Below are 26,937 nucleotides of genomic sequence, written 5' to 3' on the forward strand. Positions count from 1 at the left end.
TTAATTCCTCATTATGAATTACTGACTGAAAAACTGCCCTGTATCACAGCTCCATCTAAAGGACAGTTTGTTTAACACACACACTTAGTTAATTAGCATCTAATATAAGTTCATTTTGTAAAGCAATCAAGTCATTAAATAAATGTGTTGTTACTTGTCACATTTACATCATTTTGTTGATTTGTGTACATTTTTTATTTTTTTTATTTTTTGAAAGCGTGCATTACTAAAGTATAATTATAGCATGTGTTGTGAGATGCTAATTAATTCTCTGGGGGATCTTCTGGTTTCCCGTGGTAAAGTGAAGCTCTTTAATGGGACTGATGGAGCTGGTCTTCAACACATTAGGCTAAATGCACACTCATCCAGAATGGAGGCAGAGAGCCATCAGACCATATGATGCTGACACCAGAAATCATCCACATTATCACTGGAAACTTGCAGACTACATTGTATGTAGATTGAATGTACTAGAAAAATGAAAACTAAATGTTATGTACAAAGCAAAACCAAAATATTTATAAGTATTTTTTTTCCTTCGTCCCTTTATTCATTAAACATCCACTGACACTCATTCACACACATACAATACAGTTTATTTCTTGCTTTTATTTTATCCGCATGTCTTTGGTCTGTGGCAAAAACTGGGGTGCCCGGAGGAAACCCACACAAACACAGGGAGAACATGCAAACTCCACAGAGAAATGCCTACTGACCCAGCCGGGACTCGAACCAGTAACCTTGCTGTGAGGTGACTAACCAGTTAATCATGTTCCAGATTAATTTTAAGCTTTTTAAAGTCAGTTTAATATAATATAAGTTAAAATGACTCCTAAGGTTAATTTGATTCAGCTAAGGCTTTTTTTAATTTGAAAAAAACTAAGGCAACCAGTACTTTTTTTTTTTTACAGTGCAGTAGAAATATTAATGTGACTACTAAAAACTAATATAAAAATACATTCAATACATTTGTTTTGTCATAATTTATATGCCATTTTATATGTATATTTTGTGTCATTTATTTATGTCTTACTATCACACAACCTATTAGGAAATTAATTCTAATATTTCAATTTGTCGCTAAATAATAAATGATTATCATCACTTTGAAGTGACTTTTTCTCCTATGACTATTGGTTTAAAATAAGTTACAGCTCAAATTTCCAATATACACAAAAGTATAATAAATAATCTAATAGCTGTTTTTATGGAGACACAAAAGACTTATCTTGAATTTTCACTTGAAAATTGTGTAAAATAGGGGCCCTTTAAACTAAGACAACCATGTAATTTTTCAGGCTAACAAACTTAAAATATGATAACTTTAAAAGATGTTAGACGCAATGTGATGCACTTGTGTAAACTCTTCTGTCATAGCAAAAGAAATAATCTTTTTATAAAGACAGATCACATTTTGATAAATACCATTATCATTTCCAGTGAATGAACGTGCGCTCCTGTTTCAATGATCCTCTCTTAGACAGCTCTTTATTCTGCTTCATTACATAAATAGAGATTTAAAAGGCTTGCCTGCTTTCTCTTTCCCCCCCCATGAACCCTAAATTAACACGTTTAAATGAACAGTCTTCACTAATTAGCCGGCTCAAACGCACAGGAAGTCCTTTAACATTTCCTGCAGTGAGATCAAACGTGTCCATCTATTTAGTCAAGCAGTAGGATGACCCTTATTAACAAGCAGTCCCAGAGAAATGGCCTTTAAAGAGTCCTAACCCACTTGTCAGATGTCTGGAGAGAATCTTGTTTGGATGGAGATTAAGAAGCACACAGGGTTCACTGTACCCTCCTGTGCTGGCAAGCAATTTGTCCCCTGTCAGAAAGAGTGATTTCAACTTGGACGAGTTTTTCGGCTTACATGGACAACAACCCACAGGACAGGTTGTGGATCGCTATCAGGAAAAAGGGTTTTAATCTGCTGTCCTGAACATCTGAAACCGTCTCGGGACAATAATGAGGAGTTTTCCTCCTGGGATGTTGTCAGTAATTGATTTTTTAAGAGTAGTTTTAGAGTAGTGTATAGCTTTTGTTTTTTTGCACTGACATCAGAACACAAACTGAAAATGTGTGGTTATACTGCTGTATTGATAAAAGCAATAAAAACTAAAGGGATAGTTTACCGCAAAGAATTTCCACACCATTTACTCACAATCAAGTAAACATTTACAATTAAACAGTACAACAATAGTTAAAAACTAAATTACTTAATACATAAATAATTTAATAAATGAACAAAAGAAAAGAGAGTGCATCTATTTAATCGAAGGCAAGATATTAAGAGACTTAAAGTTATAAAACAAGGCCACTTTTTAAAGAAATTAGTTTTCCATCTTTAGAAAATACATTGTATTGACAAACCATTGGTATATAGTTGGACGTTTGTTTGATTTCCAGTGAAGAATACGACGCCTAACTAATAATGAGGTAAAGGCTAAAACATCAAGTCGTTTAGAGTTTATCGGGGGCCAAATATTTTGAGCCCCCAAAATGACGACACCAGGGGAAGGGTTTATATTTAACTGCAACACCTTTAACATAAGTGTAAAATAATAAATCCAGTAATTCTGTTAGGGCACATAAAACTTATGACTTAAATTCCACAGAGGTGCATGGCATGTCACATCTGTCATCAATATTGATTTTGTGACATAGATTCTATGAAATATTTTAAACTATTTAAACAATAAAAGCTTAGGGGAAAAAATTAATGAATACTATCTATTTTTATATTTGTCAAATACTGATTTATTGCCATTTTAAATAATTACATATTTCCACTCTCCGTAAAACCATTAGGTTTTATAATTTGTCAGATTTAAGTTAAGCAGTTGAAAATATTCTACAATTTGGTGTGATCACTTATTCTTTTATATACTTTTTTTTGCTTGAAAAAAATTAAGAATACAGATAATAAGATACATTTTTACATACATTTTTATACTCATATTGACATATAATATTCACTTTACTTACATGTATGCTTTTTTATGTAAAGAGTTGTATTACAATCCAATACTTTACAAAACCTTAAGATTCCTTAAATTTGTGATTTTTTTGCCCTATATTTTTACATTTGTTTAAAATAATTTAAATTAACAACCTATAACTGTGCCATTTTTTATGTAAATACTGAACCATCCTCAAATTAAGTTGATTTTATTGTAATAGATACATTTTCAAATACAAATCTTTAATTTTTTTTTATTTATTAAAAAAAAAAAATTTGTTCCTTAAACTCTTTATATAGGTATCACTGAAATACACAACGGAAAATCAATTGAGTGTTAGTGGGTGTTATTACAAGACATTTTTAATATGTATTTTTATAATATATTTCTAAATATTATAATCAATATCAATAAAGTAACTGTTTGTTAAATGTTTCTTGCACAGATAAAAGGTTATTAAAAACCAAGGTTGCCAACAAGGTTGTCGACTTGTGTAATAGGGATTTTTACTAGCTCTTTTTGCATGTTATTTTTGTGACACTCACAAGAGGGCTTTTCAGACTGCAATCAGTTGTCGTTTATCTAAACACCACTTTTAACCATTTGTCTTTTAGAAACAGGATTAGCAGCATTTTTACCTTACAGGGATTATGCTCCAGAACAGGATAGCAGATAGTGTCCTCATGTAATGTATGAAAAAAGGTCACATGTGGCCAATCAATAACCCTGAACCTGCAATTATACAAATGAGGACAAAGCCAGAGGATTAACAATGCAATAATGATTTTACAGATTTTACAGATTACCTCAATGTTGCACAGCAGAGTCAGCAGTGGTGTGTCTACAGTATATAAATCACCTAATGTCATTGTTTCAGTGTTTTTGTTAGCTTGAATTCAGACCTCACAAAAATCCCATCTGCATGCAGATCAATCACTCATCCATCCCATTAGCCTCCCATAATGCTTCCCCCCCCACTTTTACATCTGTTCATCACTGAATGGGATTGATTTCATGTTTATAGACATGTGTTTGAGCAGTCTAGGTTTATTCATTGATTACTGTTGAGCAGAGCAACTCAGCTGACACACAGCAAATTAAATGTGCTTTGCATGTTTTGAGACCTAATGTAACATTATTTAAAGGGATAGTTCACCAACAAAATGAAAATTCTGTCATCATTTACTCGCCTTTCAAAACCTATTTTAGTTTCTTCTGTTGAACACAAAAATATATATATTTTGAGAAATGCTGTTTGCATGGACACAACAACTTGCATGGAATAAATTTTGTTGCTACTATGGAAGTCAACGAGTACCATCAACAAGCCTCATAATATATTTATAAAATATCTCCTTTTGTATTCAACAGAACAAACAAACTTCTAAGGATTCAACACCACATCGGGAACAATAAATGATGAACAGCGGCTGTAATACAATTTTCAGTGTTTTTGATGTAATTTTGACAGAGCTGCTTTTTTATTGTTAACACTTTACAATAACAGTACATGAATAATGATGTTTTTATATGTGAATTATGAACTAATGAGTTAAGGTGTGTGCTAGTTGTGGATTAACATTAACTACAACCTGAGTCACATGAGTTCATGTGTGAATAATGGCCACCTTAAATTCTTGTTAGTATGTTGTTAATTAATGTATTAATAACCATTTAAATTTAAGTTAAATTTAATCAACATAAACCCATGAGGTTAAAAGCTGACTTTATTTGGAGGGGCATATCACCATTAAGACATACTTAACTACTCATCACCTCCTTTGTTTAAACTGTTGATAGAACATTTATCTGTTGAAGTGAGAATTATTAGCCCCCCTGTTTTTTTTCAACACATTTCTAAACATAATAGTTTTAATAACTCATTTCTAATACCTGATTTATTTTATCTTTTCCATGATGACAGTAAATAATATTTAACTAGATATTTTAAGACATTTCTATACAGCTTAAAGTGACATTCAAACACTTAACTAGATAATTAAGTTAACTGGACAGGTTAGGGTAATTAGGCAAGATAGTGTATAACAATTGTTTGTTCTGTAGACTAACGAAAAAATATAGCTTGAAGGGGCTAATAATTTTGTCCTTAAATGGTGTTTAAAAAATTAAGAACTGCTTTTATTCTAGCCGAAATAAAACAAATAAGACTTTCTCCAGATAAAAAAATATGATCAGACATACTGTTAAAAGGTTCTTGCTCTGTTAAACATCATTTGAAACATATTTTAAAAAGAAAAAAAAAAATTTAAATCAAAGGGGGGCTAATAATTCTGACTTCAACCATCATTTGTTATTCAGTGTAAACGCACTAGACAGGCGTGCATAAAGAGGTCATGAGTAGTTAAGAATGGGTTAATGATGATGTGCCCCTCCAAGTAGAGTCATGCCATAATTATACATTAATATATTGTGAGTTCATGGTTAAATTAATCAAACTAATGTGGTAATTAATACATTGATTAACAAACAACCATGTACTAACAGGTAAGGTAGCCATTATTCACACATTAACTCTAGTGACTCATATTGTAGTTACAGTTAGTTCATGATTAGTGCATGCATAAACTCATAATCAATTCATAATAATGTGTAGTTTACGTATTAGCACATCATTTCTCAGGCACTGTTATTGTAAAGTGTTACATTTCATTACCAGGAATCAATCCTCTTCATATTTTCATATTAGGAGCTATTAAAAGGTTAGTTCACCCAAAAATGAAATTTATGTTATTAATTCCTTATTGTTCCAAAACTCTGAGACCTCCATTTATATTTTTTGTCATAAATATTTACAAGTTTAACATGAGAGATAATTAATAATGATAATAAAAACTATATTATTATTATTAACACAAGATTAACTTTATGTATCAATGTTTTGGCCAAAGAAAACCAATCTTATAATGTGAACACACCCTGGGTTTATATATTGATAAATGTTCTGGAAAAGTCAGAAATAAAACTTGGGTTGCTGTGAGCACCTCAATGCTATGTTGGCAGACTTAACCAAAAGGCTATTTGTGCCAACTTGAAACATTTTTGTTTAAAGCAATTTACAATGTACATTAAGAATGTTTTACACCAGTGTACAATCATTTAAGCTGTTCTCTATGCTCAAAAGATACATGTCTTGTGAATGAATAAAACGGTTTGTATGCTTTAGCCATCACATCGGCTTTGTGTTTTAGACTGTTTGGCGCCACCTTCTGACTGAATTATATACAAGTTATTGTATACACCATGAGCTGTTTTCATTTCTGTCAGCTTTGCATTTTATTAAAGATTTAATAAACTATTATGGCTCAATATATCGTGTCACGTGTATATGCTTTGTGGCAAGTAGCCATTTGATAAGCTTTGCATCGGGGTGCCAATAAGCATGCAAGGCTTTGTTTTTTATTAAAAAAGCTTGGGGATGGACTTTATCCATAAAATGTTACCATATCATTTAAAAGAATGAAATGAGTATAGGCTGTTATAGTGAAAATGCAGACTATTGATGTGTCAGGCCTGAGGTTTGAATCTAAGGTCAATATATCAATGTTTGCAATAAAACGGTATGCTTGTTCATGAAGCAGAGCAAATTAGAAAGCATTTGATGTCAAGAAGTTAACAAAGGTCAAAGTCAACACAGCTACTTCACTCCTGGCTCGGTTATAAAGGTCAATACTGACTGTAAGGGTCAACACTGAAAATAAATTGAAAGACGTGCATGGTACAGAGTGAATTAAACTGCACCAAAATTAGGTAAATGAAATAAAGGTACTTCGGCACAAATTATCTATTCTTTACATCGTTATTCTGTTACCCAGCAAAATTGGGAAATGAATAATTATAATATATAGGTGGCTCAGTATTTACACAAAATTAACCACTTACAACCCAGAATCTATATAAAAATCACATAAAAATACTTTAGTAATTTATGATTAATACGATACTCACAAAATAATAAATATAAGTTATTGAATATAAACTGTAATAAATACTGTAGTTTACAGTAAACTGTAGTATAGGCATATAGCCCGTTTTTTTTAAAAATATAATTTAGCCCTATGTGGGCATATTTTCGAGACAAACGGTTTGATTTTTGTATTTCTTTTTATATCATTAAGCAATACGTTTGAGTGAATGACTTTAGTCTATAATATCAGAGATCCTATGCAGTTTTAATGGCCACACACACTCAAGCGGAAGCTACTGTACCGTTATCAGTGTAATACAGTAGGCTACGTTCAGTGTTTAAAACAATAACCGTTTAAATCTAACACTACTTTGTCAAGAATCATTAAGCTCCATATAACCTTTTAAACTTTAAATGACTTACAGAGAGGGCGATGTGAGCGGTCTTCTGCAGGTGTTCGGTCCTTCCAGTTTGACTCAAACGCGCTTTCCACTCACGATGATATCGTTTACTTCAGCGTTTGAATTTGTCAGTAATTTATTTTAAAGTGGGACGAAACTTCCCAGTAATAAAAAATGGCCATTGTTTATATTTACAACACTCTTTCACTTTTTTTGAAGAATAGATAATTCACAAACTCGAAAAATCATCACGCGTCTAGTATTTTCTCTCAGCTGTTCGTAATTAGAACAAACGACGCTCGATTTGCGAACGAGTCACTTCTAATTGATTCATTTGAAGGAATCGTTCAACTAGGATTGCGACTCGGTCAGATTGATTGTGACAGCTCACGTATCATCCCTTTTAACACTCGATATTTCCTTTTGGTCGCATCAAAAATGTTTGTTATCGTCTTTTAATAAACAAGAAGATAAATCGAGAATATGTGTGAGCATAAAGCATCATCTAAAAAAAAGAAATGTCTAGAGGAAAACTTGAAAAACAAACAACTATGCCACTCATATAAAAGTACATAATCTAAACAATACACCAATCTTTATTCAAATACAAAATTACATAGCTCTTCCTTTGTCAGGAGTGAGGAAAAAAACAAGCATGAGGAAACACTGGCTAGGGCTGAATCTCATATCCCAGAGGATCCAGTCCTTTATCCAGAAGAAGAAGAGAGGATTCCCTCATCTTTTGGAGAAACTTCTGCAGCTCATCTTTAGAGAAAACCTAACAAACAATGAGAGCTCAGATGAAGAAACCATAATAACAATTAGTATCATATTCACTATAAGCGTAAAAATGTACTCAGACAATCAAAAACCATCTCCAAATTAATGCAATTATTTCACAAGAATAAAAATGAAATGAAAGTGTTTTATGAAAGTGTTACTTTTTCAGTTTAAAAAAATATATAATTAATAAAACAATATGGTTTAGAATGCTTTTAAAATCACAATGTGTTGTAATTATGTAAATGCATAAATAATAGCAATAATTGCCATCCATTTTCCCAAGTCTTTAAACAGAATGTCCTATAATCTAAAAAACAAACAAACAAACAAAAAACAAACAGATAAGCACTTTTCCCAAACAAACAAACAAAAAATCTATGTTTTTTAAAAAAAGTAAATAAAATTTGTACTGTTCAACAATTACTTGTGACTTATAGCATACAAAATAAAAGCATTGACATAATTATGTACGGTGTAGACTTAGTATTTATCTATATCTGAAGGCAAACATGTATAACCTTAAAAAATTGTTTGATATATTAACATTTATGTCCTTTTATATGTCCTTATTCTATGCATGAATACATATGTAAAAATTTACAAAATAAAATTTACATATATAAATAATTTTGTTATTTTGTACAGTCAAGATTAAAAGTTAAAACAACTTTATAAAATTATATTTTTTGTATTAAATACTTGTTAGTTTTATTACTTTTTTAGAATTTGAATAAAAAATAATATGGTAATAATAATAATTGCACCATTAGTTTAATGGCCACTAACAATATTTATGGCTAATAAATTCTAAGGTCATTGACCCTGCTGCCCTCTATATAGACAGTGGTGCCGCACACAAACCTCATATAGCTTGTGTTGGTCAGATGCGATGATGTCAGCAAGACGCAGACTCTCCTGGTGGCGTTCAGTTCGCTGCAGTACAGTTAACAGAAGAAAAGACATCATGGGCAAACACAAACGCCGCAGCAGAGTCATCTGATGAGAACGCTCGGAGTCTTCCTCAGCATCCTGCAAAAACAGGAAATCCAGACTACACTCAAAACGGCATTTTCTATATAAACGTACAATGGTTGCATTTCATGTAAAACTTCAATACACAGTACAAACTCAATTCTAACAAGTTGGCACTGTTTGTGGAATGAAATCAAGAATCTTTTTGTTTGTTGCTTTTCTTGGTAACACATTACAATAAGTTTGAATTAGTGAGCTATTAAATGTATTTACTAACATGAATAATGAACTATACCTTACAGTATGTATTCATATCTTATGTGCCAGTTAATGAAAATAAAGTTGTTCATTGTTAGTTCATCAGAGTTCATTAAATGTTAACAAGTCTGAATTTGGATTTTAAAGCAATAGTAAATGTTTTGAACTATGATTAATAAATGCTATATAATAATTGTTTAGTAAAGGCATCAACTAGTTTAGTAAATGCATCAACAATTACCTTATATGTTTAGATAATATATGTGAAATTGTATTTAATGTATTTTATTTATTTTTTATCTTAAAATGTTTGTATTAATATTATGATTATTTCGATTATCTGTATGTCCTGTACATGGTTGAATTGACAATAACGCTGACTTTGACTTGACTTTGAACTGATGAAAGCTTATTGTAAAGCGTGGTGATCATTTTCTTTAACTGACAAAAGTGCAAAGAAAAGTTTTCAGGTGTTTTCACTAACTTACAGAAAAAGTGCAAAGCTTTTAGAACATCCATATTAACCAGTTTTGAAACTGATATTAATAGAATAATATAAAAACATCTTTTTTTTGGGCCCCAGATTGGGCAAATGTCTGCTTGTAGAGTTTTTGCAATCGCTCTCCTCAATTCAATCACTATCTTTCAATTCTCAAACAAATAAACACAATTAAAAAGAAAGGTGATATGCCTAGACCTGTCATAATAATCAATTTATCAACTTATCGCACAATAATTTTTGGTGATGCAATATATATCGCCCATACAAAAAAACAATTTTAGCAACATTTTACCTGATTGTGCAACATCTATTTCTATTGGAAGTCGAAAAAAATTAATAGTATTTACTATAAATTACTATAGTATATTTTCATGTGCGTGTCAAACAATTAAAAATAGATCTGGTACTTTTTTCTAGTTCACTGCACTTGTACATTTTTGTTAACGTCTATCATTATTTATTTGTTTAAGATGTTACTTTTTATATTCTGATTTCAATGCCTAGTAATTAAATTGTTAAAATTATTATAATAATATTTAATATTCAATTAAATATTCTTCAGAATAAAATATTAAGTGTTCTTTGAAAGAGTGTACTTGCATTGTTATGATATTATATTGTCATTCTGTCATTTTATAATAAGTTATTATATAAAATGAGTGGCATAAAATGGTCTTAAAATGACAATAATATTGTTTATCGCATTATATTTGGTGCAATATATCATACGACATAAAAAATAGATATCATGACAGGCCTAGATGTGACATATAAAAATTTCCTTATATTTACAGAATATATTTAGTCAGTGAAAGCATTGAAAACAGTTTCTCAGCATTTTATTTTTTTTAATAAAAGAAAATTTAAAACTAATTATTTTTTACAAAATTTATATTCAGTGTCTGTGTCAAATAAAATGTTGAAATATAACGTCAGTGTGACCTGTCAGCTGTTATACTGTACTCAACGGGCTCTTTAATGCATACATCACACGCTATACATCACTGCATTATAAAGAGCAAACTGTATTACTGGCATGAAACTTAACAGGTATGTACGCCATCCAATTTCCAGAAATAATAGAAATAAAAGTATGTTACTAATACTCAGGCTGATTTGCATGTTGAAATGTGAGCAGTTTATGTTTCATTTAGTTAGTTTGTATTGTGTAGTTTTACCATAGTATGTGCTTTTCTGTCATTTTAAAATGGCACTTTATTTTCACTTTGTGCTAGTCTTTAAATCAATGTATTGTGTGTGTTTGTCAAACATTTTGGTGAATTACATTTGTTTGGGTTCGTTATATATTTGAAAAAAGAGAAAATGATGATCGTGCTCCAATTAAACGGCAAAAGATGCCGTCTGACAGTAAGCATCCCATTCCATTAGATCACTTTTTTTTTTTTAATAATCAGTCCAGGAGGTGGAGTTGACCGACAGCAGTATTAGTTCAAAACTAAAACTATTTTTTCTTTTCAATGCAGTTCAAATGTGACTTTTTATACGCATCAGCTGGCGACCAGAAGTTCAAAGCATCCTTCATATGCATACACGAAGCATAATGGGTAATTTTGCGTTGTACAAAAGGTCTAAAACTGAATACATTTAAGCTTATAATACATTTAAGCTCACCTCTCTGACATCCACCATCCAGCCTCCGTCTACAAACAGCAGCACATTATAGATCCTCTCCTTCACATCTTCAGTGAGAGCTCCTAGACGCCCCTGCCAGTTCTCCAGCTCTATCTGGAGGAACGTGACACAGAAACACTATTACAGATCAAAGCCAGATGTGTTCAGTCTGCGGTGTGTGGATGTCCCGTCCTGACCTTGTACTCAGCCTCTTTCATCTCATGAGCCACTTTCTCTGTAAACTTGGCTTGAGCAGGAGCTGTGGGCTTCACCGGAGGACAGTTCATGTGCTTGAACCACTCGTTAAACGCTTCGTGTGCTTCCTGTAAAAAAGAAGAAAGATCTTCCCACTTAAAGTGCATTCATTATAGTGACAGGCAACTGAGCTATCGCCAAACACCTCCCCTCAACCACAGATGAGCCAATGACAGTGGATTATCAGATGCATTGGGCTCTGAAATAGGTTTGGAAAAACACTGAAAGATCCAAAAGCTAAAACGTTGTGCTTGTAACAATGATTTCTGGCATCTTAAGGGAAAGGGCAATTGAATTATTTTTTTATATTTAAATTTGATTAATTTCCATTTTTATAAGCATCAGTTTTTGTTTTCAATGCTAAGATGACACCACAGAAGATGGGCCAAGTATAGCTCCATCCCTGTTCAAAGTCAAGACAAGATTGTATTTATGATGTTAGTTTTAGTAAATAAAGTAGTAAAGATCAAGGACATTTCTTTCTATTTGCTGTATTGAAAACACTGAGTCACCACTTTGTGTTGTATCAAACTGAACCGTCAATTTAGTGAACAATTACACCAGGGATGTCAAACTCAATTCCTGGAGGGCCGCAGCACTGCACTGTTTAGTTCTAACTCTGCTCCAACACACTTACCAGTAGTTTTCAAACAAGCCTGAAGGACTCAATTAGTTTGATCAGGTGTGTTTAATTAGGGTTGGAACTAAACTGTGAAGAACTGCGGCCCTCCTGGAATTGAGTTTGACATCCCTGCATTACACCCTTTGAGCTAATGTTACCTAAACAATAATGAACTATTGTTATATTATACAGGGAACATAGATATGTAGTGGTAACATTAGCTAGCTCTCACCTATCAGTGCCTCTATACTAAACTGGGGTTAAAATGTCAACTCATTTATTGGTACAAGAACAGTGTGGATCCTGGATCCTTTGACAACTGAAACATGCTTGCATTGGCATCTGTAAACCCTTGCTTTCGAATTGTTGTTGTTACCCACCATATAAACATTATCATCTTTTATAAATTAGTCCACAACATATTTAAATGACACTTGAAGAAACACTCCACTTTTTAACAAATAGGCTCATTTTGAAACCCCCGTAGAGGTAAACATTTTTAACATTTTAATCTATTAATTCAATCTCCGGGTCTCACAGGAGCCCTTTAGCTTAGCTTAGCATAAATCACTGAGGCAGATTAGGCCATTAGCATTTTGCTCAAAATTTAAAATAAAAAAAGTTTTAATAATTTTCCCATTTAAAGCTTGACACTTCTGTAGTTGCATCATGTACAAAGACGGACAGGGATTAAAAATTGCTACGTTTTAGGTTGATAAGGTTATGAAGCATACTCTCATTCTAGCGTAATAATCAAGAAACTTTCCTGCCATATCATGGCTGATGCAGGCGCACTGATATTACACATTGATGTCATCCATTTACGTAGCAGGTAACTATTTTTAGGTGTTGCAAAATATCGCTGCGTCTGCTGCAGACATTGTACAGCAGAAAAGTTCCTTGATTTGACTTTAGGTCAATTCATTGTACAACAGCACTACTCACCAGATAAGCACGAATGCATAGATGTTCACGAATGGCATTCTCCTCTTCTGCAGGAAGTGGTGTGTCCATACCCTGCTCCTCCCACTGCCGGTAGATCTCACGCATGGAGTCTTCGGGCACTTTGGCGAAGACCATCTTAGCAGCGTCATGCTTCTTAGATGCTGTATTGTACATGAGTATAATAGAACAACACTGCAAATCAAAGAACTGATCTAATCTATCTGCTGTGTGTTAAAAAGAAACAAACATTCAATGTGTGATGTATGCATGCGAATCAATGAAGATTTCTATTTCTCTATTTTAGTTTTCCTTTAAATTTGTTTATATCTGCTGTTTACAGCAGACTTAAACTTACAAACTGGTCTGTTTACAAATGGCTTCTATTGATTCTCATTTGCAAGGTACTCTGGATAAAAGTAGAGAAATGTAAATGCTAAAATTCTTTAAAGGATTAATATGGATTTGTTACAAAGTGAGAGGATCTGAAATACATTTTTATAATGTTTGTGAAAGTCTAGTTTATTTAGTGCTACCATTAGCCATTTTTTACACAACCTACAAATGAGCTTGTACAACTTATCAGTGTTTCAGTGAAATTGTGTGTGAGACTGTAACTAATTTTTAAAGAGGAGGCAGTTGATGATATATAAAATGACCAATTACAACATTAATAGATTTTGATATACTATTCTGGCTAGGAAAGTCTCACCTAAGAACTTCCTCATGATGGCGTTGCTCTGTTTAAGTGCTTCAGCTCGTTGAGCAGGATCAAACACCAACCAGTCAATCACATCAATCTTCTGCTGATCCTCCTGTACAGAGAGGAAAAGTTGAATAGCAACACCTACTGCAATGGCTAACCTTAACTAATAAATGAGCTATACATAATGAGTTTATTAGTTTTTTTTTGTAAGCTAATTTTACTTAACTAACATCAATAAATCCAGTGCTTTCCACACATAGATTTTACTTGGGCGACTTTACTACTGCCTAGGTATATTAACGGCCGTCCAAGTATATTGGAGGACCGTTTTTTATTTTTTTTTAAATAATATTATCATCCTTTTACACTTTTTTCGCATCCATTAATCTGTTTGATTAACTAGTGGAAAATCTTCTCTCACCCAACACATTTCATACTGCTTATTGTGTGTGCGCGAGAAAACTGTCAACAACACAGTCTCACATGCTCTGCAGAGACCAACAGAGAGATGCCTATTTGAGGTTTAAAATTGCATCTGGCGACTCCAGCCAGTGTTTGTAAATCTCCTATAATATCCAGGAGTCAACTTTTACTTTCGCTTTCTTAAGTTGTTGCATTTTTGTATTATTCTTTTAATAAAGACTACTTTCCGTTTGGCTTCGCAGCTGACAGCGTGCACTGCGGCGAGACAGAAAGAAAAAGTAAATAACAGATTCTTTAAACGATAAAAATTTATATATATTACTATATGCTCAAAGAGAATAAAATGACATTTAAACTGCCTGTAAAATATATGTACACCATTAGAAATGGTCAATAAACTAATTTACCCTATTTAATAAAATCTAAACTTTCTTTTCTAATCATTAATAAATATCCATTTTAGAGATATGTCTGTTTTTATTCATTTTTCCTGTCATTTATTTCAAATTTGTTGTATGTTATTAATTTGATAATGTGAATAACTTACTTATTTTATACATATCTAAAATGCTTTGGCAATACTGTACTAAATATCATGCCAGTAAAGCATGTACATAAAGCTTTTTAGTTGTAGGAGTATTACATTCTTTCAGTAGTCATTTATCAGTTAATAGAGGCTAATTAGTTAACAAGTTATAATGGAAGGAGCTATAATAGAAGGAGAAGAAAATTCAAGAAAGACTGCAAGGATGGAAAAATAAAATATTTATATTTTACCACTGTATTTATATTGATTTTGTAGTATAATATCTGCGGAGATGTAAACATGTTTAATGTTGCAATTTTAAAAAAACACAAAACTACAATTTAACATTAAACATGTTTACATCTCCAAAATCTTATTTTAAAATCCAAAATCGTATGGATTAATGTGAAATTTTAAATAAAAAAGTAAACTAATATTTTTCCATCAAACCTGTGGTAAACAAGTTTTCATAAATGAAGAGTTCATCATTAGTACCACTGTAGTTGCCGTGTCCAGTGCAGGCGTCAGGTCATGGTGGGAAAATTCATCTGTGTCTCTCTCTCTGATGGTTTCCACTACCGTTTTTGTGATTGCTGCCACTTCCAAACCTAAATACCACAAAAAAATTGGTGACATTATAACCATTGGTGTATTAAGTATGTAATGCAAGAGGACTCTTTAGTGCAAAATAAACCTGCCTGCTTGTGTTGCGAGCTCCAGACAGTGTTTGCGCTGCTCAGTCTCAGTGACTTCCTCCAGGAACTGAGCATATTGTGACACAGCCAAATCTGCAGGAAGGTGACTGACGTAAAACGCAATGAGCTCCACCTGCTTTTCCTTCACCAACAGCGAGATGTAGGCCTTCAGGACATCTACACACACCTCCTCCTGATGAGTTTAAAACAAACGTGAACATTTTACTCACTCAGTGGTAATTAATAAGACATGGTTTTTAAAAATATATATGCGTTTGTATGTACCTTAAGCTGCATGCCCAAACTGCGATAAAACAACACTAAATGTGACATGAAGCGTAAGAGATGGGCTGGCAAAGGTGTATTTCTTCCCAACCAATCACTGAACTCCTCAAGAAGACCTTTAGATAAATTAAGAGGATGTTATTTCTTTGTTAAATAATAAATAAAAAAAAGAGTCTCAAAATAAAAATTTTCTGAAACATACCATCAAGATCTCCAAGAATCACAAACTTCTGAATCACATGGTAGTGCTCCTTGGTTGCGTCCAGAACTCTCTGTCAACAAAACATTTGTGAAGGATCAGAAAATAAACACCAATTTCCCTCTTTACATGACATTACCAATCAAAAATTGAAAACTTTACATCTGTGAAGTTATCACCCCATAAAAACAAATAATCACCAAAACTATGCCATTCGTTTGTGCTGAATTGTGCCGCAAAAATATTAAGCATTATTTTTTTGACCGTGTGACATCACTTTCCACCCCGTATTGCTCAAATGACAAATCAGCAAAGGTGCTTTTTCTGATAAAAAAAGATTTCAGAATAACTTATATTGGCCTAGACTATTTTAATATCTAAAAATAAAGCACCACAAACAAAAATTATATCAGCACAAACAAATTAAAATATTTTAGAATATCATACATGTGGGGTGGCTGGTGATGTCATTGTCTTTAATTCAATATTTTACTAATAGAAGCAGCACTAACGACACATTCATAGGTACAATCCAGTACAAATAAAACACACACAAACGAGACTATTTTGGTAAATATGGAGCAACTAGAGTCGAGACACCTCTGGATGATCTAGTATTATTTTTAGGCCTACAAATAATATTTTTTTGCAGTACAAACGAGCACAAATTGTGAGGAAACGAAAATAATCAATTCATGCACGAATATAAATATAAATATATTTTGGTTATATGTAAACAATGAAAATAGATAAAGTGTTTGCTTAACGGCACAAACCAGGCACAAACGAATGACACCGGTTTGGTGCGAATAAGAGGAAATGGGGTGGAGAGTGACGTCATGGCTCCCCAAATATTTTGCTCTTATCTAAACGAGGAAAACAGATATAGAGTTTGCTTTAAGGGCAAAAAAAAGCACAAATTGAGTACAAACGACCTGTGCTGATTTGAAGTCATTTGAGCAACATGGGGTGGAAAGTGACGTCACACAGTCAAAAAAATAATGCTTAATATCTCAGACCCCAAACCGGCACAAATTTTCTTTTTTGCGACACAAATCAGCACAAACGAATGGTATAGTTTTGGGGATTATTTTTTATTATGGGTGCCATCTTCACGGAGGTGAAAACTTTTTAGACGTTTTGCCTGTTTGATTACATGACAATGTTGTTTTTGGGTCTGAAAAGGCATACATTTTTCAAGTTTTTAAAAAAATACCCTCTTTTTTGGGGCAGTGAATAAACTAAGTCTTTGAAAGTGATGCCATTATGTTTGGGTGAGTGTAGATTAAAGCACAGCACAAACAAACACAACAATGACAAAGTTTGTGGTACTGTAGTTGGTGCTTAAGTATTTGCTAAAACTTCATCAGCAAAGTGTGGATTTACTTCACATTAGAACCAAATGTTGAGATTCATCTTGAACACACAGCAAACTAGCAGAAAGCACACCATCCCTTACTTACAAATACTGTTTACTATCAAGGTGACAGCTTGAAACACTGGCCTGCCATTGATAATATAGTGCTTTTTTAAAGTTTTGTGGATTGGTGTAAACACAGATCATTAAAAAATGTTGTCATGTACATTTTATCAAAAAGCTACATTGTTGTTGTCTAAACATTGTTACATATTAAACCTCATTCATTTATTCTTACCTTGGACTCTGTTGCTTGAATCTCTTCAAAGACTTTCTCCAGCGTCCAACTAAATAATAAAAAGAATTAATCATTAGGTGAAAAAGGATATAAAAGGAGAGAATGCATATTAGAAAGTCACTGTAGTCCTACTTGGTCTCCAGGAAGTCTCTGGGCAGCTCCTCCAGCTCTTCACTGCCCAGACCAGAAGAACAGATCTCCTGCTCGACCAGAGTGTCCACCATCACCCGGAAATAAGCCCATACTGTGTCTTCCCAGGACTCACACACCGGCAACAGCTGCAGGACACAAGCACATGATCAAATAATGACTAAAGCAAGAGGAAATGGTGTAAATATGAGTTAAAAATATGACTATTTACCTGTTTGAGGTTTCCGCTCAACGCAGCATAGATAGCCCTTTCATATTTGTTGAACTGCTCCTGAAACAGCAACATAAAGCAGACTCTTAACTGAAATATTTATAGACATTATGTAAAGAGGATTTAATGAATATTTTTATATTTTCTTTTCGAACTAATATGCTTATGCTATAAACCCTTTTATGTATTGAGCAGCAGAGTGATGTTTTAAACTTTATTCAAATATATTTGTACAGCCTTTTCCAAAATACTGTTACCAAAAAGTAAACCATAATAAATATATTACATGACCATAAAGTTTGACCAGCTCACAACCAAATTTACTATATTTAGGATTTTCTTTTCCCTCAACTAAAATTTCCCAAACTTTCTAGCGCATGGATTTAGACCTCAGATCTATAGTTTTCTCACCTCTTCTGCCATTCTCCAGCAGCAAACCTTCCAGACGCTGCGATGAGGATTTCCCTCCACAGGCTGAAGCTCACCACCCCCTGAACACACACACAGACAGTTCACTGTATCTGACTGGTAAATGTCCTTGACTTTCAGTTGATTATGACCACTGGATAAATAATAATAAAAATAGTAGTATTTTAAAGAGTCTGAAGTATTTTTAACTTCTAGCTAATTCAATATTCATAAATAAAAAAACATAATAAAGCATGCTAAAACTATACCCATGGTCATTTCAAATAACTACAATGTTTCTTTAAAATTACTGATAATTTACAATATATAAATGTAGTTACATTTACAGCAAGTGATTTCATTGGCAGTTCACCTAAAATAATCATCTTCACGCTTATGCTGTTCTAAACTCATATAAATCTCCTTGGCCCATCATTTAGCAATGACTGAACTGGCATTTTGATTATTTGATGTCATCTACAGATGTGCCATCTATAAAAACTCAGATGTGTACTAAAATTGCCTTTAGATTTAAATGAATAAGCTTTTAATGTAGAAACAACTCTCTCAGTTTTGATAACAACAATCTTCATTGTGTTTTGAAGATATATTAAATTATTATGGTATTGGAATTATATCAGGTTAAAAAAAACATAACAATAATAAAGTTTATAAAATATAGATAACATAAGCATAGTTAAATATTGGTTTTTGTTAGTAGGTATGTGTGTGTTGACCTCCATTGATGTTGGGGTCATGGTAGAGTTTCCAGCCTTCCAAAGTGGCAGCACGCCAGGCCTGACCACAGCGCTTACACAACCTCTGAGCCTGCAAATGCACACAGAGAGAGACAAATTTATAAAGTGACATTTTCAGTATCCACAATTCTGCAGTTAAAAAAAGGAGATAAATTTCAGACTTTACTGTCATATATTCCCTTTGAAGCTCTAAAAAATTTAATTATTTTTATAGATATGCCATACATTTCTGAATGATTGTCACCATAGAAAAGCCACCTGGCTATGTGACACTACAAACACTTCTCTTTTCTTGTGTTTTTGAACCGTTCAAAAGAAAATTTAAGTTTAGTTGAAGTTTAAAGGTACTTCAGAGCATTTACTAAAATAAACAGAAAACTCCTAAGACTCACAACCTAGACACAATTATTATTATTAGAATAACTACTCAAAGTGTGTAATTACAAATACGCTAACATGTTATTACAGGATTACAGCTTAGTATAGTATCAGTACAGACCCATAACACAAGCATTGTGTAAACAGAAATGTAACTTAACATTTGTGGCCAAATCAGAGTATTTATGTATAATAAAATACTCAACTACAAAATACCTCAAGAATGGCCATACCTAATAACCATCCAAAAAATATAGGATTAACAAAACTACAAAAATTGCTGGTTGAGTTATTGTTTTACTCCTAATTCCAAGGTTATTTCAGAAAAGAAAACAAGGGTGGAAGAGAAAATGATTTTTGTGTTGTAAAGCTTATCCTGTAAATAGTATTTTTAGTAGGAGGTTATGTTTTACAGATTCATGCACAAGATCTCTCAACATTCCTGCAGCTAGTTTTAAAAACAAGGTGTGTCATTTCTGCATAGACTGCCTGTGGTGTTGTGTTTACCGTTTCATTAATCATGTATAACAGTGGCAAACAAGTTTTCCCATGAAGATACAGTTCACTGAAAAATCTAAATTCTGTTTACTGATTTGCTCCAAATCTGTTTGAGTTTTTTTCTTCTGTTCAAAACAAAGTAATATATACTGAAGAATATTGGAGAAAAAAAGCAGCCATTGACTTCCACAGCATTTTTGTTCCCAGATTAAGTGCAAAAGCGGCTTTTAACAAGCTTGCTTCAAAATATTTTGTTTTGTGTTTAACAGAAGAAGGAAATTCATAATATGTACAACCATTTGAGTAAGGAAATAAAAAATGTAGGGTGACCTATACGTTTAAGGGAATTAATAAAGCATCTCAACTAACATACACACATACCTCATCAGTCATGCCAGCTCGTATGAGATTGAAGAGGTTTTTGAGGAGGCGAGAGTCGTCCTCTCTGTCCAGGTCTGCCAGGGGTCTTTTCTGTCTGATGGGAGCATCGGGATCCAGTTCAGTGACCAGTGGCCTGCTTAAACCACCACTGGACTGATTCCTCCTCAGCTTCAGCGTGTGGAGTGTGTTCTCCCTGCACACCAACAAACAGATTAATAAAAAATTTTATTTAGACATACTGAGACATTCTCAAAGACATAAATGAGTGGTAAAATCACTTACCAGTACACAGATTTAGCATAGTATTCAATGTTATCCGAGAAGTCTCCTATATCGTCTTTTGCTATACTCTCCAACCAATCCACCACCAGCTAAATAAAAACACACATCAGATATTGAGCTTTTTTTTTTTTTTCAATGTAAAAATATATTGGTGTAAAATGGATGTATGTTTACCTGGCTCTGTCGCACCATACTGTCCTTTTGGAAGAACTGCTCCATTACTGCTTTCTCACTCTCACTGGGCATCTCCAGAGAAAACACAACACGAAACAGTTCATATCAAAGTGAGATGTCCATGAGTAAAAACATGGCACACACCAGGGCGAACAGTCTAAATGAAACTGATACGGACACTGTATTATATTGACTAGGAGTTTTTAAAACATTAATTTAAACCAAATAAAAAAGAATCTTAAATAAAAAAAAATTACATATTTTGCATTTTGATTGCAGCAAATAAAATTATATAAAAGCTCCAGTAAATTAATTGACATTGTGTCAATTTGTCTAATCAGAATAAAACTGCATCTCTATTTAAACAAACAAGCAAAAAAATACAAATAAAATTGTGATTCTCTGGTTTTATAGAATTACGCAGCTCTATCCCAAGCAGAAGAGTAGAAAGAAACACACATGCACTTACAGTAATATCCATCATGATGTCTTCTTCTAAAACAGTCTGAACTCTGTCTCTGTGTTTGAGAGAGTTTTAACAATACATAAGCAAAAAAGTAATAGTATTCAGATATTTAAAAATCCTACTGTTTTAAAGTCTGGTATTAATAAGATTATTATTATTATTATTGTTTATTTAAACTCATAATATTGTATTTACATAGCATTTATTTGATCAAAAAACAGCAGTGAATAGTAATAGATAAGCTTAATTTACTACAGCAGCCATTACTTCAGTCTTTATTGAGACATAATCTTTGAAAAATCCCTCGACTTTGCTGATTTAGCAGTAAATAATCAATTCTCATTAAACTCAATGTTGAAAAAAGTTGTGCTGCTTTATATTTGTGTGGAAACTGAAACATTTTTGCATTTTTAGATAAACTAAGCAAAAAAACATCAAAAATATTCATTTGAAATGGAAATAGATTTGAAATGCTGTCAATTTTGATAAATTTGCCACATCAGCAACTCATGGGTATTTTATGGCAAGCTTAATATAGATTAAATACAAAAAACTTCAATAACAACTTATTTCTTATGCATTCATCAAAACAGTAGTGTGTGTGGTCTAATGTATGAGTGTGTTGTACCTGTACAGAGAGGTGATAAGTCTCCAGGTCACCATCTCTTGCTGCAATAACCAGGTGATGCTGACAGTCTTGGAGGATTTCTGCTGGCCAGGGGCTGAACGGAGAACCAGTTTCTGCAACACACTGACCTACAAGTCAGGACAGTGCATTAGTAATGACTTGTTGTGCCAATATTTTTACTTGCTATAACACTAAAAACTAAAGTCATTTTTAAAGACTATAGTCTTTTTTTTTTTTTTTTTATAAAATCACTTACCAGTACACAGATTTAGCATAAAATCACTTACCAGTACATAGAATATGAAAATATTTTATGCATTACATACAGCTACTTATCAAAATTCCTTTGTCAAACAAGTTCATATTTTTGTTCAAGCATTGTGTGTGAATTTTAAAACAGTTACACATAGGTCAACCGAGAGTAAAAAAACATAATAAAAGTATTAGTTTCTTAAACAACTCAAATCAGTGCTGATGATTACTTGGAAAAATAAAATGATTTTAATCCTTAAAATTACAATTAGTTTACATGTTACTGTTTTATTGGAAAACACACAAAAACAAACAATCTCCTCTCAATACACACATATACTAAAGGTAAGAAGATGTATTACAGGATTAATACGTAGGATTATTAGTCTTGGATAAGTCAAGGATCTGAAATAACATTTATTTTAATGCACTTTTTAAGTTATGCTGCACAAAAAATAATCTAAAATAAAATAAAAAACAAAATCTCTCAGTATGTACTACATACAAAACAAACTCTGCTATCCATCCATACAACACAAAAACCAGAATTATAATTACATCATTTAAATACATTTTTCCAGCAGTGCTAAAAAGCTGAATAAAAAAAAGATTATTTGCTCGATGGTCCAAAACTGAAAAAAATGTGTCAAAATATTTAACATTTTCTAAACCAACATTACAATATGCATGTCTTGTAAACACAATTGATGCATTTGAGCAAAGTATGTATGAGTATTTGCTTAAACAGAAAAAAAATGGAATAGCAAAAATGAAAATTTTGTCCTAAAGGTCCTGAATGTATTATAATTGTTTATCTACAGAAAAACTGAATTATACAAATTCAACGTTAATAATAATAATTTTTTTTTATAAAAATATTAAATATATGCTGTTTGTGTTTAATACAGCCTAAACGATCAAAAAAAAAAAAAATATATATATATATATTTAAATTTAAATTATGTACTGCTAGTGTACCTTATCTTGACAGAGAGCTTCATATTCCTCCAACAGGTCAAACACGGCTGTGGACGCATGACGCAAATAAGACTCCAGGAATTCAGGAAACAAACCAAGAGAAGCTAAGAGAAGAAAACAGAAGAGCTGAAAATCATGTCAATTGACCGCTTCATTTGTGATTATGAATTACTAAGAGTATTCACCAGCCTCTCCAGGATCATCTTCCTTCAGCATCAGAGCACTCATGCTAACGTCGTCAGTAAAGCTTGTGTCCACTATTCCTGATAGAGGAGATGGGTAAAGACTGTTCGTCCAGTCACTGTCATCCAAGTTCTGGAGAGCAAACAAACAACAGCAGCACACAAAAATGTTACTAACACCAACTAAATTTGCAGTCAAAGGCTAAATTATTAGCCCTCCTTTATTTTTTTTTTATATTTCCCAAGAGATGTTTAATAGAGATTTTTTCTATTATATATATATTTTTCTGGTTTACTTTAGTTTGACTGGAAGAAAACCTTAGGTCAATATTATTAGCCACCTTGAAAATGATTTATAAAATTGCATTGCCTTGAAATTGGACTCTGATTGAAATTACTCTGATTACTAGTATCTCACAAAAGAACTAGTCAAGTATGATGTAATGTCATCGCAGCAAAGACCAAATAAATTAGTTATAAAATATTTACGATTAAAACTACTGTTTAAAATGTGTTGGAAAAAATGTCTCTATTAAACATCACTTGGGAAATAATTGAAAAAAATAATACAAATCTAACAGGAGGGATAATCATTTCATCTTGATCTGTACATAGACTGTACAGAGGGATAAAGGATGTTATGTTTGTACAAACAGAGGTCACTCACCATGCTCAGGCCGCCTTTGGTACGAGGTGTGTTTACGAAGCGAGGGGTTCTGCTTCCTGAGGTCCCGAGGATGGCAGACACATCGGGATTCCTAAGGGCACTTCTTGGGGTGACTGTAATAATAGTTTTTAAAAAGCATATAAATACAGCATGCTCTTCACAAAATATAAGAGTAAATACACTTAAACTTAACCAGAATAAACATTTTCAAACTTTTAGATTAGATACAAAGATAAATAAATGTGACTCGCAGCATTATAAAAAATTTAAGCTAAAAATACCAATGCATAAACTTTTTATCATTCAGCTGACTATAAAACTTTAGAGAGTATCATTTGTTTATTTTCTATTTCTTTTATTTAAATGGTCTGTATCTGTTTTTTTTTAGTTACACCCTTAAAAAGGCAGGTACACATTTTGATGTACTGTATATGTGTTTATGTAAAGCACTTTGAATTGCCATTGTGTATGAAATGTGCTATATAAATAAACTTGCCTTGCCTTGCCTATATAGTGTACTGCATATATCTAATTTGTGATCATTTAATTTAGAAAATAAGATTAAAATGTTTTTTTAGACCGAATCAAATTACAATAGTTTGACTATGTCTTGCATGCAGTAATATTCATTTTGGATTATAGATCACATCTTATTTACTTCCAATTTGAAGCTCACTGCTATTTTTTCCCAAGAGCACAGTGCAGTTGAAGTTATTATCCCTCTTGTGAAACTTGAATTATTTCTCAAAGTGCTGTTTAACAGAAACTAGATTTTTTCCCCAACACATTTAAAAACAAAACAGATTTAATAATTAATTTCTAATAATTAAATTATTTTGTCTTTGCCATGATGACAGTACATCATATTTTCCCAGCTATTTTAAAGTGCAACTTAATAGTGAGGTTTAAACTAGGTTAATTAGTTTACCTAGACAATTTTGGTAAATTAAGCAAGTCATTGGACAACAGTTGTTTGTACAGCGGTCACCCAACTGATAACAAAACTAAAGGGGGGCTAATAATATCGACCTCAGCAGATTTTAAAGTTTTTTATTTTTATATTTCAGAAAAACTAAAAGAAATAATGCTTTCCGCAAAATAAAAATAAAAAAATTATAGGAAATACTGTGCAAAATGTTCTTGCTGTTAAAAATCATTTGGGAAATATATGAAAAAGAACACCAATTTCACAGGAGGGCTAATAATTCTGTCTTTATAGTTCATAGTGTACGTGTGCAGTATGTGTTTACTTACATGTCTGTTTAAGGCGAGGTCCAGGTGTTTGGCGCAGGAGAGGTCGAGCAGGGGTCGTGCTGGTGCCAGGAGAGTCATCCTGTGCCAACGGGACTGAACTCAAGAGTAAAGGGATAATAACATCCTTCCTACATGCTTATAACAATTTTTTTAGTGAGGATCATGGAGATACAGATAGTGTTATTTGTAATCTTAAAAGGATACAAGCAACTTTTTTGTGAGAACTCTTTCTGCGGGCCGCACGGGTCACCTCAGCGTCCCGAACCACTGGACTCAACCAAGTCTGACTCCTGCACAAGAATAAACACATTTTACATCCTACACATCATAACATCTTTAGTGCTGCAGAAGAAAAAATGAACAGTGTTAGGCTGGATGAACAACTTTCCTGGCCTTAATATTTTTTACCACCCATTATTAACAAAAATAAAAAACAACCAAACAAAATAAAAAAATAAATAAAAAAATAAACAAATAAATACTTGTATAAAGAATGACTCGAGGTGAGGAATTTTTGGGTTTTATAGAGGTAAAGTTGGTTTTATATTCTTCCTAATAATATCATTTCAGAAATTATATTATTCTGAATTGGCAAATCATATTAGTAGCCAACGATTATCCAAGTATCTGTATATAATGTTCATAGTACATCTGTTTGCAAATATTACCAATAGTTTTCTATAATTCCACTTATAACTTATACCTAAATCCTCCACTTGCTCCTGTTGCACTCCTTGTTAGACCTAACCTATATAATGTCTTGTACATGTGTAATGACAATGAAGTTCAATATAATCTAACCTAAAAACTGCCAGAACAAAGAGCGCTAACAAATGAGTACTCTTATGTGGCCTAAAACGGTGCATTTAAGCTATAATAGCATTATGTTCTAATTAATTTAAAAAATGAAACACAATATAAGTGATAAAAAATAAAATATGCTCTTTTCTGTCATGTGTTTTTATAGTCAAACTATTCAACTGACATGTGGAGCGGTTCTCTATACAGTAACTACATCCGGGTATGGCAGAAAGGCTATATAGCAACCAAAATAATCCAACGCCATTCGTAAACAACCAAAACAATAATAAAATGTAATCTTTACCATTCCATATTGTCAATATGTTCCTATCTGCTAGCCAAAGCTGCTAGCACACGGTTTGAGCGCCTTCACTTCTGAGGTTATTTCTTCATCTGTGCCGTTCATGTCTTTGTGTGAATCACACTGCCCTCTAAGGGAGTAGCTGAACGATTACTGCACCACTAAAGCCTGTCAGGCACTGCCATCTACTGGATACAGGAAAAATTTCATGCAAATCAAAATATCTTATTTGTTCTATAATCATTTTAAATGTATGCGATTTTGGGATAACATTTATTCCTAATTATCCTGTAATAATATAAGACTTTTCGAGCATATTTGTAGCCTTAGCCAATTCAAAACGTATATATTGCTTTATTAAACGCACGCGACGTGTAAGGGATTATTTTTTAATTTGTACAATAAATTAAAATGTCACGTCTCA

The 26,937-nt window shown here is 32.6% G+C and overlaps 2 protein-coding genes and 1 long non-coding RNA gene across 6 annotated transcripts in view; 1 reads left to right on the forward strand and 2 right to left on the reverse strand.

The window, feature by feature from the left end:
* The window catches only part of kdm7aa (lysine (K)-specific demethylase 7Aa), a 248,442-nt gene extending 240,841 nt beyond the window's left edge, over positions 1-7,601 (reverse strand). The window contains exons 1-2 of the mRNA XM_087246068.1: positions 7,312-7,601; positions 3,602-3,695 (exon numbers count right to left, since the gene is read on the reverse strand). The gene's annotated coding sequence lies outside the window, so the exon portion shown is untranslated. The remainder of the gene's footprint in view (positions 1-3,601; positions 3,696-7,311) is intronic.
* A 253-nt stretch (positions 7,602-7,854) lies between these two features.
* Positions 7,855-26,612, reverse strand: nup107 (nucleoporin 107). Of its 4 annotated transcripts, none has more exons than NM_001030167.1 (26): positions 26,517-26,612; positions 25,616-25,701; positions 25,412-25,504; positions 24,158-24,270; positions 23,494-23,623; positions 23,309-23,412; positions 22,079-22,206; positions 21,454-21,502; positions 20,985-21,056; positions 20,811-20,899; positions 20,529-20,721; positions 19,251-19,341; positions 18,517-18,596; positions 18,106-18,165; positions 17,877-18,022; positions 17,745-17,793; positions 16,093-16,162; positions 15,891-16,006; positions 15,609-15,798; positions 15,406-15,518; positions 13,968-14,070; positions 13,259-13,419; positions 11,634-11,759; positions 11,437-11,550; positions 8,934-9,101; positions 7,855-8,067 (listed from the first exon to the last, which is right to left on the reverse strand). In NM_001030167.1, exons 1-26 carry the CDS (start codon positions 26,522-26,524, stop codon positions 7,960-7,962), a joined length of 2,760 nt encoding a protein of 919 aa, NP_001025338.1. In that variant the 5' UTR covers positions 26,525-26,612; the 3' UTR covers positions 7,855-7,959. The 4 variants fall into 4 exon arrangements, 1 of the variants encoding a protein (NP_001025338.1); XR_015482094.1 differs by having other exon boundaries at positions 7,868-8,067; positions 11,634-12,289; positions 12,454-13,419; positions 26,517-26,589; XR_015482095.1 differs by lacking the exons at positions 7,855-8,067; positions 8,934-9,101 and having other exon boundaries at positions 11,634-12,265; positions 12,587-13,419; positions 26,517-26,589.
* LOC147844718 (uncharacterized) lies at positions 23,302-26,037 on the forward strand. The gene is made up of 3 exons (XR_015483212.1): positions 23,302-24,590; positions 24,672-24,882; positions 25,335-26,037. It is a non-coding gene; the product is annotated as an uncharacterized LOC147844718 (long non-coding RNA).
* Positions 26,613-26,937: the final 325 nt, after the last annotated feature.

The sequence above is a fragment of the Danio rerio genome, chromosome 4 (genome assembly GCF_052040795.2).
Source record: "Danio rerio strain M-AB ecotype USA chromosome 4, GRCz13ab, whole genome shotgun sequence".
Lineage (NCBI taxonomy): Eukaryota > Metazoa > Chordata > Actinopteri > Cypriniformes > Danionidae > Danio > Danio rerio.